The 16,543-nt window shown below is 34.2% G+C and overlaps 1 protein-coding gene across 4 annotated transcripts in view; it reads left to right on the top strand.

Annotated features, from left to right (window-relative positions):
- HAT1 (histone acetyltransferase 1) overlaps positions 1-16,543 on the top strand; it is a 48,469-nt gene that overhangs the window by 15,840 nt on the left and 16,086 nt on the right. For 3 of the 4 annotated variants that reach the window (XM_045520921.2, XM_074363884.1, XM_045520923.2), the window contains 6 exons: positions 647-767; positions 11,738-11,917; positions 12,187-12,308; positions 12,808-12,912; positions 13,213-13,319; positions 13,970-14,065. In XM_045520921.2, the coding sequence (XP_045376877.1) occupies positions 647-767; positions 11,738-11,917; positions 12,187-12,308; positions 12,808-12,912; positions 13,213-13,319; positions 13,970-14,065 (731 nt within the window). The remainder of the gene's footprint in view (positions 1-646; positions 768-11,737; positions 11,918-12,186; positions 12,309-12,807; positions 12,913-13,212; positions 13,320-13,969; positions 14,066-16,543) is intronic. The other variant, XM_010960682.3, reaches the window with a different exon arrangement.

Below are 16,543 nucleotides of genomic sequence, written 5' to 3' on the forward strand. Positions count from 1 at the left end.
TACTTTCTGTCTTTACAGATTTACCTATTCTGGATAGTTTGGAATTCACTTTTTAGAAGACTTTTTAAGCTGAAAGGGGGAATAGTAAGGTGTAGATGGATAGCAGGGAGCAAGCTGGAAAAATAGCAGCTTCAAATCTGCTTTCTGAGTTCATAAGTGGGGTGTAATCAGACAGGTGCTGTCACCACTTTCAGCTCTGGATATTGGTGATGGATGCACATGGCAAGTTGGAAGGACAGGACTAAGCCATGAATCAATTTAACATTACTTGTCTGATTTGAAATGCCTCCTAGTGGTAGTAATAGTAGCAGCAGCAACAGGAGCAGTAGAGTAGTGGCCAACATTTATTGAGTACTTGTACAATGTGCCAGTCAATAGTATAAGCAGTTTACATGTATTAACTTGTTCATTTAACCCAAACAGCATCCCTGATGTAGGGGCTGTTATTCTCTTACTTTATAAATGAGGGAAGCTGAGGCACAGTTTCATTACAAATATATTTTTTGTTTGTTTTTGATAACTGTAGTTTAAAATTTTGAAACTACCCATGAGGTTAAGCTTGCTTACGTGTAGGGCTAATACTTTGTAATGACTTTGCAAAGATTCATTTTCAGGTCTTAGATTACTGCTGTTTTTTCCCTTTTAGTGAAACTGCTTTTGGTTACAAAGGTCTGAAGATCCTTTTGTATTATATTGCTGGTAGCCTGTCAACAATGTTCCGTGTTGAATATGCATCTAAAGTTGATGAGAACTTTGACTGTGTAGAGGTAAGAATAGACATGAATCTATTTTTAACTCTCTTCCAATTGAGTATAAACCAGATTATAAAATACAGAGGTTTGAGAAGGAGAAGAGAATTTGTTATATAGTAGCTTTAAAACCACATATTTAACATTTAGTTGTGGAGATGATTGTCTTCCTGTCAGTCCAGATAACCCTGTGATCATGAACTTTAGCATGATCTGTTCCTAAGTGGACCTTCTCCATAAAAACCTTCACTTTTATGGTCAGAGTTGTATTTTATTTACCAGCTTTTGTTTTTACTGTGGACATGAAAAGTACTTATTTTCCCAAACATTAAGGGAAATAGCTACATCTTCTACTTTTACTTCATGTAGAATTTGCCTATTTAAATTTCTGTTGCTGTGTTTCTAGTCCCACAAATATTCTAATATTCCTTTATGAACATGGATAATTAAGCTGATTACATTATAAAATTAGTCAAATCGAATGAACCAAAAGTTGGTGAAGGCAAAGAGTATGAACAGTGGCAGGCTGAACTGTGGCCCCCCCAAAAGGCCGTTTGACTACAGGGACCGAGTGATGTGGCCACAGCCAAAGAATGCCATCAGAAATTGGAAGAGGCAAGGAACAGATTGTCCTTTAGAGCTTCTAGAGGGAATGTGACCTGTTAACACCCTGATTTCAGCTCATTGATACTGATTTTAGGTTTTGTGTCTAGACTGTGAGAGAGTAAGTTTCTGTTGTTTTAAGCCTCCAAATTTGTAGTAATTTATTACACCATCCACAGGAAACTAATACAGATTTCGTACCAGGAAGTGAGGTACTACTGTAATAAATAACTTGAAACTGTAGAAATGACTTTAGAAATGTGCAATAGGTAGAAACTGGAAGAATTTTGAGGCACATGATAGAAAATCAGCTTAGACTGCCTTGAACAGACTGTTGGTAGAAATATGGATATTAAAGGCACTGCTAGTGAGGGCTCAGAACAAAGTTAGGAGCATGGGAGAGACATCTATATTATCTTAGAGATTACATACATTGTCATAAACAGAATGCCGGTAGAAATAGGAACGCCTTCTAGTACTAATAGTAGCAGCAACAACAGTAGCAGTAAAAGGTATGTCTGGTGGGGGTTCAGAAGGAAATCAAGAACATATTATCGGCAACTGGAGCAAAGATCTTTGATTTACAGTGCCAGGAAGCCTCACTGAATTGTGTCCTGCATTCATGTGGAAAGAACAACTTACAAGTAATGAATTTTGATATTTAGCTAAGGAGTTTTCCAAAGAATTGACACGGTGGCCTTTCTTGCTGCCTATAGTAAAATGTGAGAGAAAAGAGATAAATTGAGGGAAGAACTGTTAAGCAAAAAAAATTTGGGAGTTGGTGATTTGGGAGATTCCCATCCTATTCAGAACACACTAAAATTAGAAGATTTATTGTCAGGAAAGTGTGCTCTTGAGAGAAAGCCAACAGTGTGGCTAAATAATCTTGTTTTTGCTGAAGAGATAGGCATGTGACTCACTGATCTCCTCAGTAATCTCAGCAAAGCCAGGAACAGGGCTTGACTAGAGATCAGGGAACATCTTTGGAGGACCATCTTGTCTATTGTCATGAACCCTTATGGCATACACAGGTGACCCCCAAGGTTTTTGAAAATGTTATATCAGCAGAAACACTGCCAGTTTGATAGAATGAAGGAAGGCTGATGGACTTCCAAAACTCTATTGGCAGGAAACTGGCTAATAACACTATTCAGCTGCAAACATGTGCTACCCTTCAAGAAAAACGAAGAATGACTTTGAGGGTGGAGCTTCGGGCTCAGACAGTGGAGTCACTGGCCACACTATTCCCAGGTCTAATAGAATTTGACCTGTTAAATTTTGAAATTGTTTAGTATTGGTGACTCACTTCTTCCTACCATTTTCTCCCGTTTGTTTGTTTGTTTGTTTGTTTTCGGCAGGGAGGTAATTAGGCTTATTTAATTATTTATTTTAATGGAGGTACTGAGGATTGAACCCAGGACCTGTGCATGCTAAACGTTCTCTACCACTTGAGCTATACCCTGCCCCTCATTTCTCTCTTTTGAAATGGCAAAAATCTATAACTTTTATCCTGTGCCTGGCCCACCATTGTATTTTAGAAGTGATAACTTGTTTTCTAGTTTCACAGGTGGAAAGAGATTTTGCCCCATGATATATCATACCCAGAGTCTCACCTATACGTGATTTAGATAACTTTAGATGATGAGATTTTGGACTTAAGTTGATGCTGGAATGGTTGAAACTTTTGGGGATTTTGGGATAGGGTGAGTATATCCTGCATGTTTGGGATGGACATGAATCTTTGATGGACCTTAAAAAAATTCTATATTTTAGACTTGTTCTGTTCCTGGGCATTCCTATTAAAACACACTGAAACTTTTCAGCAAGGATTACATCACAGAGAGTTAATATTTCAAGAATAAAAGGCCATTTTCATCACTGAATAACATATATAAAATTGAAAATTGAAAATTGCATTCTTGTAAAATTTCTTGTCCTTTGGGCTTGTAAGTCCAGCAAGTTTATCAAATCAAATCTGTCATATTTTTGATAATGCTGTGCTTCAGACAACTTGGCAGAGCATTAAATGTGAGAAATAAAGATCTTATGTATTACTGGATATCATAGCTTTCTTTTGAAGAAGCAGTAGTTTCTAAAGCATTAACAGTGAAGCCAACTTTTTCAAGGCTTTTACTGACTTTAAATTTCTGACTTAAAAATCTTTTGCCAACCTCATGCCCCACCCTTTTTCGTTGAAATTTTCTCTTATTACTTGGATTGGTTGACTTGCCCCCCCCTTTTATTTATTTATTTTTATTTCTTGAACAGTGACATTTATTTATTTAGGTTTTTGTTTTGGGGGCGGTAATTAGGTTAATTTATTTATTTATTCTTAGTGGAGGTACTGGGAATTGAACCCAGGACCTTTTGCATGCTAAGCACGTGCTCTACCACTGAGCTGTACCCTCCCCCAGCCCCCCTTTTATTATTATTATTATTATTATTACTACTACTACTACTATTATTATTATTAGGTTTTGTTTTATTGCAAAGGACTTGCCCAAAGTCACACAACTAGTAAATAATCCACGTTGTACATAGGGGAGAATCACTTCGTGGTAGTGTGCATAATATATAGTAATGTCCTCTTTTTTTTAAATTTTATTTATTGAAGTGTTGTTGATTTACAGTGTTAGTTTCAGGTGTACAGCAAAGCGATGCAGTTATACATATACATACATATATATACATATATTTTCAGATTCTTTTCTATTATAGCTTATTACAAGAAACTGAATATAGTTTCTTATACTATACAGTAGGTCCTTGTTGTTTATCTATTTTATACATAGTAATGTATATCTGTTAAATCCAAACTCCTAATTTATCCCTATTCCTTTTCCCCTTTGGTAACCATAGTTTTCTATGTCTGTGAGTCTAGTAGTGTTCTCTTAAAAGATGTTAGGCTGTTTATGACCTGTTCTAAATTGGCCCAGGCTTTTGTGCTTACTAGTTTTTATTTCTGTTTTTTACAATGTGTATTTTATTTATTTTTTCCTGCTCCCATACTTTTATTCTGTCAGCTCTCAATATACTACTGGTGTGAGGACCTTCCCTCTTGCAAACAATTCCCTAATGGGTAAAAATACCAGTAAGCCCTATAATCAACAAATCTTCAACAAGGGAGGCAAGAATATACAGTGGAGAAAAGACAGTCTCTTCAGCAAATGGTGTTGGGAAAACTGGATAGCAGCATGTAAATCAGTGAAGTTAGAACACTCCCTCACACCATACACAAAAATAAACTCAAAATGGCTTAAAGACTTAAATATAAGACAAGACACTGTAAACATCTTAGAAGAAAATATAGGCAAAATATTCTCTGACCTAAATCTTAGCAGTGTTCTCTAGGGCAGTCTACCCAGGCAATAGAAATAAAAGCAAAAATAAAATTTGTTTATCAAATGAGACCTAATTAATTTTACAAGCTTTTGCAGAGCAAAGGAAACCATAAACAAAACAAAAAGACAACCCACAGAATGGGAGAAAATATTTGCAAAAGATGAGAATTATAAGGGCTTCATTTCCAGAATATATAAACAGCTCATATAACTTAATAAGAAAAAAAACCCATTCCAAAAATGGGCAGAAGACCTAAACAAGCAATTCTCCAATGAAGACATACAAATGGTCAATAGGCACATTAAAAAGTGCTCAGTGTTGCTAATTATCAGAGAAATGCAAATCAAAACTACAGTGAGGTTATCACTTCACACCAGTCAGAATGGCCGTCATTCAAAAGTCCACAAATGATAAATGCTGGAGAGGGTGTGCAGAAAAGGGAACCTCCTACACTGCTGGTGGGCATGTAGTTTAATGTAGCCATTATGGAAAACAGTATGGAGACTCCTCAAAAGCCTAAAAACAGACGTACCCTATGATTCAGCAATCTCACTCATGGGCATATATCTGGAGAAAACTCTAATTCAAAAAGATACACACACCCCAGTGTTCATAGCAGCACTATGTAATAGCCAAGACATGGAAGCAACCTAAATGTCCATCAACGGATGACTGAATAAGGAAGTTGTGGTATATTTCTAAAATGGAATAGTACTCAGCAATAAAAAAGAATAAAATCATGCCATTTGTAGCAACATGGATGGACATGGAGATGATCATTTTGAGTGAAAGAAGCCAGAAAGAGAAAGAAAAATACCATATAACTCATATGTGGAATCTAAAAAAGAAAGAATAGAAAAAAGAAGATACTAATGAACTCATCTACAAGAGAAACAGACTCACAAACATAGTAAACAAGCTTATGGTTACTGGAGGAAAGGGAGTGGGAAGGAATAAATTTGGGAGTTTCAGATTTGCACATGTTAACCACTATATATAAAAATACATAAAAAAACAGATTTCTTCTGTATAGCACAGGGAACTATATTCAGTATCTTATAAGAACCTTTAATGAAAAAGGATATGAAAACAAATATATGTACGTATGTACATGACTGGGACATTATGCTGTACACCAGAAACTGACATATTGTAACTGACTATACTTCAATTAAAAAACAAACAATAAGCTTAATGGAACTGTAACATGAATCAGATATAACATGAAAGAGGTCTGAAGTAGTCTCTTATATCCATTATCAGCTTCAGTGCCAGAAATATTTTGAGCATTTACTTTTTTTGTTCCCATTTCCCAGCCCTATTTGAGATGACTAAGCTTGTCAGATATATAATGTGTAACTTAATATTTGTTTTATTCAGTAGTTTGTGTCCCTTGGAAACTTGAAAATTTGCAGATATAACAGTGATTGTGAATAACACTGTAGTTGTGGTGATTTGATGCTTGAAAAGATTTAATCTTAGATAAACTAGCACTTAACACAGACTTACTAAAATGGAGTTTTTTTATAATCAGTATTTCTTACTAGATTATTAAATTTTCAAGCCCAACTAGGTAGTCTTTTTAAAAATGCAGTGGTATTTTTTTCTTGTGTTATATAAAAGTCACTGTTTGAGGGTTTCGGTGTTTTTAAGTTCCAGCTGGTAGTGCTGAATTGATATCTTCCAAAGGGACTGTTGACTTAGTTATTGATAAATCTTTCAAATATGATGCATAGTGAAAATAGTTATGTATTTGTATTGACTTCTAATTGTCCCATTCTTGGAAACCAGGTTTCTCTATTTAGAAGTACTGTGTTAGGAGTAAGGAATCAATCTTTTATAATTCCTTTTGTAGGATTATTTGTTTGCATCATGATCGAAGATAATTTATTTAAATTACATGCTCAAGCTAAGACCTCTTTTTCCCCTTATTAAAAAAAAAAAAAAAAGAATGGGTAGTGGACGTGGGGGGTGCAGACTTGTCTCTTCTATCTCAGTTTGCAGAGTGTTCATTCCACAATGGCTTCTATGTTCTTCATGCCTGGGATATAGTGGCAAACAAAGCAAAGTCACTGCTCTCATGAAGCTTACATTCTAGCCAAGAGGAGCAGTCAATAAACAAATAGTAAACAAATTAAATTCAGATAGTGTATGAAGAAACATTTTGCTAGTTTCTGAATGAAGAGGAGCCAGCCATGTAATACCCTGAGGGAAGAGTTCGGTTAGTAAAGGGATCAACATATGCAGAAGCCCTGAAATGAAAACACCTGGCATTTTTGTAGTCCAGAAAGATCACTGTTGTTAAATCATTGTGGTGATGGGGAGAAGGGTAGGAGATGGTTGATGGGGGTTGGCAAAACTAGGTTATGTGGAGTAGGAATACTTGTAGCCTTTAGAGGTTTTAAGTAGGTGGGGGTTATATGATAGGGTTTATATTTTTAAAAGATGGTTCTGGCTGCTATGCAAGAACACACTGTAGGGCAGAAGAGTGAAAGGGGAGACCGAACATTGCAGTTTTATAGGCAACACTGCATTTAGTTGCCTGGTTGAAGATGTGTTTTGGAGGTAGAGCCACTAGCATCTGCAGTTGAATTAAGTGTGATTGATGAGGGAAAGAGGACCAAGGAGAATCCCTTTGCTTAAGCAATAGTGGTACTACTGACTGAGTTAGGGAAGATTGGAGAAGTTGATTTAAGTGGGGAGAAAACAAGATTTTTGTTTTAAATGTATTAGGTTTGAGACTGTGTTATATCATGATTGAGTTTTTGCAGACTATACTATGTAGCATCATTTTTGTACATGAAAAATATACCCTTTTAAATGGTCAGAAACCAGAGCAAATCTGCCTAAAACTTATTTATTTATTAGAATTTTGCCATTGTATTAATCTTTTGGTTGTTTTTTGAGGGGGAGTGGGTAGTTAGGTTTATTTATTTTAAATGGAGTTACTGGGGATTGAAACCAGGACCTCGTGCATGCTAGGTATGCACTTTACCACTGAGCTATACCCTCCCCCATATTAATCTTTCATCATCCATTCTCTTGCAAGCTCTTCAGTGGCACCTAAAATTTTTTAGTCACAATTAAGATGCCTGTAAAACATCTCCACTGACCATCATCTTTAATAGCAATATAATTATTTTGAATTTTGCAATACAATAAACTTCATTATTCAGACAGTGATGGTTTGTTCATCTTATGGTTGTCCCTGATCTTTGCTTTTATCAGTACTTCTTGCCCTTTCTTGAAGTAGTTTCATTGCTTTTTAGTGGAAGGGTATGTAACTAAGATTGTTCAGTCTTGATAATTTGCTAGCCTTTTAGGGAAAGATTTGTTGGAGAAAGTTGAAATACATGGATAAGGTTTTTATTATCTTGAATTTCAGTCATCCATTTTATCTTTATCATTAATATGGATTGAATTTGAGAGTAGATGAGAGCATATTTTTAAAATTCTCTGGATTCCTTAGGTTTTTTTAAATAGAAAAATCCTGTTCACTTGTAAAAAATTTAATCTTGAGGAAATGAAAAAAAATACTCTTTGGTAGACTAATATTTTAGTGTATTCCACTATATTCTTTTTTGATAAGCATGACAGTGTTCTTAATGAATAATTATTTTTTATGAAATGTCATAAAAAGCTTTAAAATTATATAGGTTTTTATTGTGAACTTTCGTTTGTGAGTTTAGGTTGTAAAACACTCATGCAGTATAAATTAACATTAATAAGTATAAATATGACTTCTGTTTTTCCAGTAGTGGAAACATTCACACTTTTTCTCTACTTAATTTCTCTAACAGTACTGAAATTTCTACAGCTTAAATACTGTCAGAGAGTGTAAGACTGAGCAAATTATGTAGATATGGATTGTTTTTGCTTGTTTTTGTAGCATGTGTTAGGTATTCTTAGAATTAGAGTTAATATTAAGCCTCTGCCATTTTAGCCAAGTAAAGGATAGCACGTATTACCTATTTAACATGCCTTTAAAATTGCTGTTTCAGAAATAACTCATCACAGACAAATTTATTAGACAAATGCTGCAGTTTAGGAAAAAACACTAAAGAGGTAATTTGGTTTCCAAATGTGTATAAACACAAATACAAGTGTAAACGTGTTTGTATCATAGCAGACTGCCAGTTAGTCTCAGGCACATTGCTTTATGCAGTGATGAGGAAAAGCAAAAATTGGTTCATGGAAACATCTCATGTGTGACAAAGAATAGAACACTGGAAGCTGAAATGACCATAGTGAGAGAGTATGCAATCTAAAACATTTTGTCTTGAGTCACCTAAGAGAACAGAGAAACAGAAGAGTTACTTTTATGCTTTCTTATTAAAAAGATATTGCCAGGTGTTAGGAAAACATTTGTAAGGCATGTCTTTATTAATTAAATTTGTCAGGTTGTATTCTCGATTCTTAATCTATTTAGCTTAATTTCTTATCCTTTCTGTAAGTATATTTTTATGTAATTTTAATTAAAGTTTAGGATATTCTTAAAGATAGTGAATTCTTCCATGATCTTCAGAAATAGCATCTAAACTTTCAGCCACAAGCACTGGAACTAAAAGGTTTCAGTTAATCTTTAATTCTACATTCAATTAAAAGTGATTATGTGGGAGTTTTCTCTAGTGATAATTCTATTATCTGGCCAGTAATCCAATATGAAAAAAGAATGTTTAACTGAACTAAAATGTATTCTTTTAGAAAAGAGTATGGATCTCTAAGGCATGATAGTTACAGGATTTTTTTCCCCCCTTTAGGACAGAATCCATTTATAGAGAATTGCAGACATTTTTCCTTTAGTGATGCAAAGTTTTGAATTCTGTTTGAAGAGCTGTTTGGTTTTATGTTATGTATTTTATGTAATATATCAGATATACATTTTCTTGAATATATTATATATATTACAGATTCCTTGTTTTTAAACTTGACCTTTTATGCCCCTGTGAAAATTCTTAATGTGTAAATTTGCCCAGAGCAAAATATTTATCTGAAGATATTTATTACAATAAATAGGGATCCTTTGAAGGCTGAAAGTTAAACATTAACTCTCTAAACTTTGAGCTCAGATTTTTGGGCTCCTCTGTCTTCAACTAGAGTTGCTGCTTGAAACTTAGAGTTTCTAAGAAATCTTTGAAGTACATTCGATTTCTGATATATGAAGTTATTTGATCATGCTTTGCAATGCCTTGTTGAGAAGACAGAACATAGGGAAAAATTTAGAAGTTAAAATTATATAAACTATACATGTTTCGAAGTGTTTTCTTTTAAACTGATAGATTATAAACCTTTTTATTTAAAAGCAGTGTTTCTTGACTTTTTAAAATTTGAATTAATACTGCTTTACCCATCGCTACTTTGGATTTTAATTGCCACCCAACAGACCTATTAAAATTATCCCTTAGGTTACACTTTCCTCTTGTAATTATTAAAATTGTACAGATTCTATAAAATGTGCTTAAGATGGTCTTCACATTAGACAGCAGTTTCAAAGAATAATATTTATCAAATAGTACTTTAAAAATAAGCAAAATTAGTCCTATCAAATGCAGTTTATTTGATCTTGAGGGTGAGTAGATTTTAAGGACTAGTGAACATATTAGAAATAAGCTGTTGGGCAAAATGTTAAAGAGCTATATTTTTAAATAATAGCCCTTTTTTCTTTATAGCTATAAACAAGTTATATATAAATGTTGGTGGTACCAGAGCATTGAAAATAAAACTTGTTTGTGATAAACTCGATCCTTGGTTCTCTATCCTAAAATGTAACTGAATGGTAATAAAGTGCTATTCATCTGCAGGTGCATTGCTTCTACTTGGTTAAAAGATGGTTGAAAGGACAGGAATTAGTAGCATGTTGTATTAGCCTTTTGTAGTGTATTTTGTCCTAAGCATCTTAATTTCCCTGTTTTGAATGCTAAGTAGCAAGGGTCTTGGTTTAGAACTAATACCCATCATGCATGTAAACGGTATGAAAGAGCTGCTTAGTAAGTTAACACAAAGTGTTCTTGTGTCAGTCCTTGTGGAAATAGATACAATACAAACATTACAGCTGAACTCACGGCAAACTCCATTAAGTAAAAACCTGGCCTCATTGTTCAGGAAAAAGTTTGAATAGAATGCAAGCTCATTTTGTTGAATGTAATGTCAGGCTTTTAGGGACTGTATTGAGGGATAAGGTTTTGTTAAGTTGAGACCAATTCATTAAGTTTTATTGCCTGGTGAGAAGCAGTAATACTTTATTGTAAGACTTCATCAAATATTCATGGTTAAAGAGAAGTAGTAAATGTATTCAATCAAGTGGTCTTTTGGGGTTTTGAAAAGGATTATGAAGTCTGCTCAGCTGATAGTTTAACATTCATAGAGGTTGTTTAACAAGGGTAATTTTAATCTCTGAGTTTAATTTTGTTGTCCAGGCTTGTCTCTTTTTACTGTCAGAAATCCAACTCTATAAAAACTGTGTCACATTATAGGATGAGTGGATAATATATCCGTTCATATAATTTATGTATTTCCTAAGTGGGTATATTTTTTAAATTATCTTAATTTTGAGTTTGGTATATGAGGCAGTTATGACCTGTCTCCTTGCTTAGTGAGGTTGCTATTCATTTGGTCAGACTCTAGTCTCATTGCACTACTGCTGGTGATTCTTTCATGTCTTGGATAATATACGCTCCTTGGCACATGTGAAATAATAAGCAGCCTTTTGTTTTGGCCAGTTCAAATTGTCCTGAAGGGATATAGTTAGCATTTTCTACACGATGTTAGAAATTTCTGTAGAATTGCCCTCATTCTTGCAGTTGATTCCAGGCTACCCACCTTCTCTTTTTTATTTCTATGTTAAACTTGGGTTCATCTTACATTCTGGTGGCAGTATCTCGTACATGCAAAACTCATTCTGTCCCAGTTCAACATGTGTTTGCATCTTTAGTTTCACAGTGAACTGAAGTTTGTGGATTATGCCCATTTCAAAGAAACTAAGCATATTCAACTAAAAGTCAAATTTATTATATTTTATGTCTTTTAATCTCTCCATTCCTTAGGCAGATGATGTCGAGGGCAAAATTAGACAAATCATCCCGCCTGGATTTTGCACAAACACAAGTGATTTTCTTTCATTGCTAGAAAAAGAAGTTGATTTCAAGCCATTTGGAACCTTACTCCATACATACTCTGTTCTCAGTCCAACAGGAGGAGAAAACTTTACCTTTCAAATATATAAGGTAAAGATAAATCTAACTATTTCCTGGGTGGAAGTACCTCATTTGCCTGAAACCTGTATTCTGTTTTGTTACTTTCAGTGATTTATTCTAACTTCAGGAAACAAGTCTTTGTCAGCATTAAAAACAAAGATCTGTTTTGTATGTGCGTCTGTGTACACATCTTAATCTGAGACTTCTAAACATTTTCCCACAGGATAGTTTTGTGTTCTGCAGACTTTCACTTACCTCTGTGATGAGTTTCACCTGACTTTTCTTGGCTTTTTCCCTAGGCTGACATGACATGTAGAGGCTTTCGAGAATATCATGAAAGGCTTCAGACCTTTTTGATGTGGTTTATTGAAACTGCTAGCTTTATTGACGTGGATGATGAAAGATGGCACTACTTTCTAGTGTAAGTACAGTTCTAAAGCAACAGTAGACCTTATTACCTCCACAAAGCAGCATTTTAATTGTGGCGGCCCAATTATTGGGACAGTATAATGATATTTTTCCCAGGAAAGAAAAACTATTGTTTATGAAGCTTGAGTTTTCCTTCATTATGCTTTGGGAGACCTTGAGAATAGAGCTGAATTAAATGCTGTTGTCCGTTAGGGCCCTGAATGTAGGCTTAAACAGTAAAATGAGCTTTGCCTGTGTTTTCTTTTACTTGCCACCTATTCATCTTTATAATAGGCAAGTGCACTGAAGTGATGTAAAGAGGTCTGATTTATCCAAGTTGCTGCACACCAATTAAGTGAATTGTATATTCAGAACATAGCAGGTGTACCCATTGGGCCCTCACAGAGTAGCTTGCTGACACTGAAAATTCAGTCAGAGAATGGAAAAGAAAATGGACACTGCATGGGAGCGCGACTGTAATTGACCTGCTTGGCTTTCTGTTTTATCTGCAGATTTGAGAAGTATAATAAGGATGGAGCTACACTCTTTGCGACCGTAGGCTACATGACAGTCTATAATTACTATGTGTACCCAGACAAAACCCGGCCACGTGTAAGGTAATTGGCAGTATAACACGTGCCTTGTCTTTTATTTCAGAAGAAGGAACTGCTGAAGTTTCCAATACTTGCTATAATAGTGTTGATTTGTTTTTAAAAAATCACCACTGTTCATTGGCTGTGTACTGATTTATTTCATTGTTCCTTTTGAAACAGTGTGGACGATTAAATGTTTACAAATTTGAGTAGCTCAATAATTTTTGGATTTCTTGAAGGTTGATTGAAAAAAATCACAAACTTCGTAGTGATTTGCAGTTTGTAAATTGATCATGTTGTGATATTATAATTTCTCTACTGTAGTCAGATGCTGATATTGACTCCATTTCAAGGTCAAGGCCATGGTGCTCAACTTCTTGAAACAGTTCATAGATACTACATTGCATCTCCTTCTGTTCTTGATATTACAGGTATGTAAAATTTGATTTGTTACTGAAGGAGGCTTTCTAAAAAAAACTCTCATTTACTAATTTGGTTTTGTCAGAAATAACTATTTTATTTTTATTTATTTTTTTTTTTCCCTTAACCAATGCAATGGGGATTGAACCCAGGACCTCGTGTATGCCAAGCACACATTTTACCACTGAACTGTACCGCCCACCTCCTATAACTATCCTATTTTAAAAGGCAACACTCTCCTGGAGTCTTTATGGAACTGTTTAAAGATGGCTTACGGTTACATTTTAAATCATAAGCCTTTGTGGGATTGGACTGCCTCTCTAAGTATAAAGTACTTATGAATTGAACAAATTGAAAATAATGAACTGAATATATATTGGGAAACTTTGGTTAGGCACAAGTATGTTACAAATGTGGTATGACTTATTCAGTTTATTTGGCAAACAGTTGCATTGCTCAGAGACCATGCTCTAATTTTTAAGTAGGGGCAGAATATTCTAAACCTTAGTAAGGGGGTGGGGGAAGCAAAGTAAGTAGTTCCTGAATAGAATATGCATTTCTTAAAGTGTGTGTTTTATATTCCTTAAAATGCATACCTTCATAACAGTGGTTTATTTATTTATTTATTTATTTTAAAATATATTTTATTTTCCCTGAACAGAGGCAGTGGGGGTTGAACCCAGGACCTCGTGCATGCCAAGCACATGCTCTACCGCTGAGCTTTACCCGCTGTCCCCCATTAACAGTAGTTTAAAAGGTGAAATATAGGCCTATTTGTTTTAGAAACATCTTTCAGTATGAGTTAGCCATATAAGTAGTATTATGAATAGGATCCTTAGGAGAAGGAAAGAAACTACTCTTTAAACGGAAAGGTGAGATTTGATGGAGTTACAGATGATAGTATGCAAATACGTGAACTACCAAAGAACAAAGTGGCTCAAGGAACGTTTACGCTATCATTATGTTACCATTATTTTCTTTCCCATGAGTAGCAGTGTTTCAGATTTTTTACTCATAGACTTGCTGATTAAACTGAAAGTCACCTTTTTTTTTCCTCCATGAAAAATACTATACCAGATATTCACATCCAAATTCAATATTTTGCTAATTCTGTAAGAGTTTGCATACATTTTTGTTTTTTAACACTGCAGTACTTAACACACACTAAAATGTTAACTTGTCTTTAAATGCTATTTTGGAATTTTACCGATTTGTTTAGACACTGAAAGAGTTGTGTATATATGTGTATGTGCGTATATATAAGGATGCGGGACTAACAAGAATATAGGCTAGTAGGCAAATTGTTAGTTTCTTCCTTTTTCATGTAATGTAGTGGTTTTGCTTGTCCAATGTAAATAAAATTAAAGTTACTCCAAAACAGATTTTGAATTGATCCTGTAGACTAATAAACTGGAGGGAAGGCATGTTGTTTTTAAAGTTGTTCAGAAAGTTGATTTATCTTTTCAACTGACTTTCAACTGCTACTGATAAATAATTTGGAATCTTGGGAGATAAAGAAGTAATTACTAAAGTTAGTTTATATCAAAAGTTATACACTGTTTAAGTGACCCCTTCACTAGCTTAGTGATTGTAAAATTATAGAAATATAATACAAATGGTAACAATTCTTTTTAGCTAAGCTGAAACTTGTTTAGCATCTGTTTACTTATAGAGCTTGGGCTTGGTGCTACATGAAGGGACTTTTTTGGAGATTTTAATCTGGAGACTCAGAGTTCACATAAGTAGTCTTTGTCTTCTCTAGTGGGTAATGTGCCAGCGGGGGTTGTTTCTGTGAAGTCTCTTAACCACTTTTTTCTGTCTACTCCAGCCAATAAAGTCCTTGATACTTAGCACCAAATAGCAGATAAAGAATTTTATTTCTTAAATCTCAGTGAAGAGTCATTGATAACTGTAGCCTTTATTCTGAAGTTTCTAAAGGAAACACTAAACATGCTAAAGGACTTCTGAATTTGAAAACTGGGTATTGGCCTTTATTTCCAGTGTTAACATTTCTTAGCATTATAAGTTACTAAAAATGCCTTATCAGCTGTTCTCATTAAGATATTTCTCCTAGATTTCCTTACCTAGTCCTTTAAAAAAGAAAAGTATAGAATTTCCCACTCTTTGGTCGTTTTATTTGCCTGTAGCTCCATTATTTTGTATATTTTTAAAACTTTTTGGGTCTTTAGTAGGCTCTGGATTTCCCATTGCATTCTGGGGTATTCTTTATATTGAGATGGACTTTTGCTTACTTGACACATAGTCAGTAAAACTTAACCATCCATGGCCTGTGTTACAGGATAGGTAAGTGTGGTGTAATTGCCACACATTTTCTTTAACACTCAAAGTAAAATACTGAAGACAATTCTTTATATCATGTGCCATCTTCCTTTTGAGTATGTTGGTTGGATAAAATATGTAGCATTTGAATACATCTCAGTTGTATGACCTTGTATATAGAAAATGGTATGTTTCTTCCAGAATTATGAAGAGAGTTGCATTTGGCAATAGAAATTGATCTTGGGCTAGAATAGATGTCAGTATTATTAGTCTATCAGTAGTATATTAAGTAATTATGTCTGTCCCTTAAATGTCCCTTGTAGTACTGACATGTTACATGGCTTTTTAGAGTATTATCTAAATTTTTTATAATATGAAGAGTTTTTTTTTAAATGATAGAAGAGTTTTTATGTTGATAGATGATGTATTTAACTTGGAAAAAATTCAAATTTTGAGCCTACATATCACTATAGATTTATATCCAAGCAAATTTCATCTTTTAAATGTATTGCTTATCTTTGTAGCATAGAAACAAAGGAATTGAAGGATGTCACAAATTATTGGGTGTTACCATATTAAGTTCATTTTCATGCTGACACTTTTATTAAAGTACTTAAAGATTGAGTGATGACTTGGCCCATTATATTAACCTGCCAACAAAATACTGTTAGTCTATAACAGCTTAGTTAAAGCGAAACAGTTTTTTTGGCATGATTTTTCAATTTCTGTGAAAATTTCAGATAGGAATGTGGTATGATTTTTTTCAGATTTTTCTCAACTGTAATTCTTTTTACCTTTGATGTGTTTTTCCCTAAAATTCTGGGGTATACAAGTTATTTAAGCTTTCACTCACTAAATTTTATTTTAAATTGATATTAGCAACATGGTTCTTTTTTCTAAAGCAGTTCAGGAAGAGGCAGACTTGGAAAAACTAACATTTGATGAGTTGTGCCTT

This window comes from Camelus bactrianus, chromosome 5 (genome assembly GCF_048773025.1).
Source record: "Camelus bactrianus isolate YW-2024 breed Bactrian camel chromosome 5, ASM4877302v1, whole genome shotgun sequence".
Lineage (NCBI taxonomy): Eukaryota > Metazoa > Chordata > Mammalia > Artiodactyla > Camelidae > Camelus > Camelus bactrianus.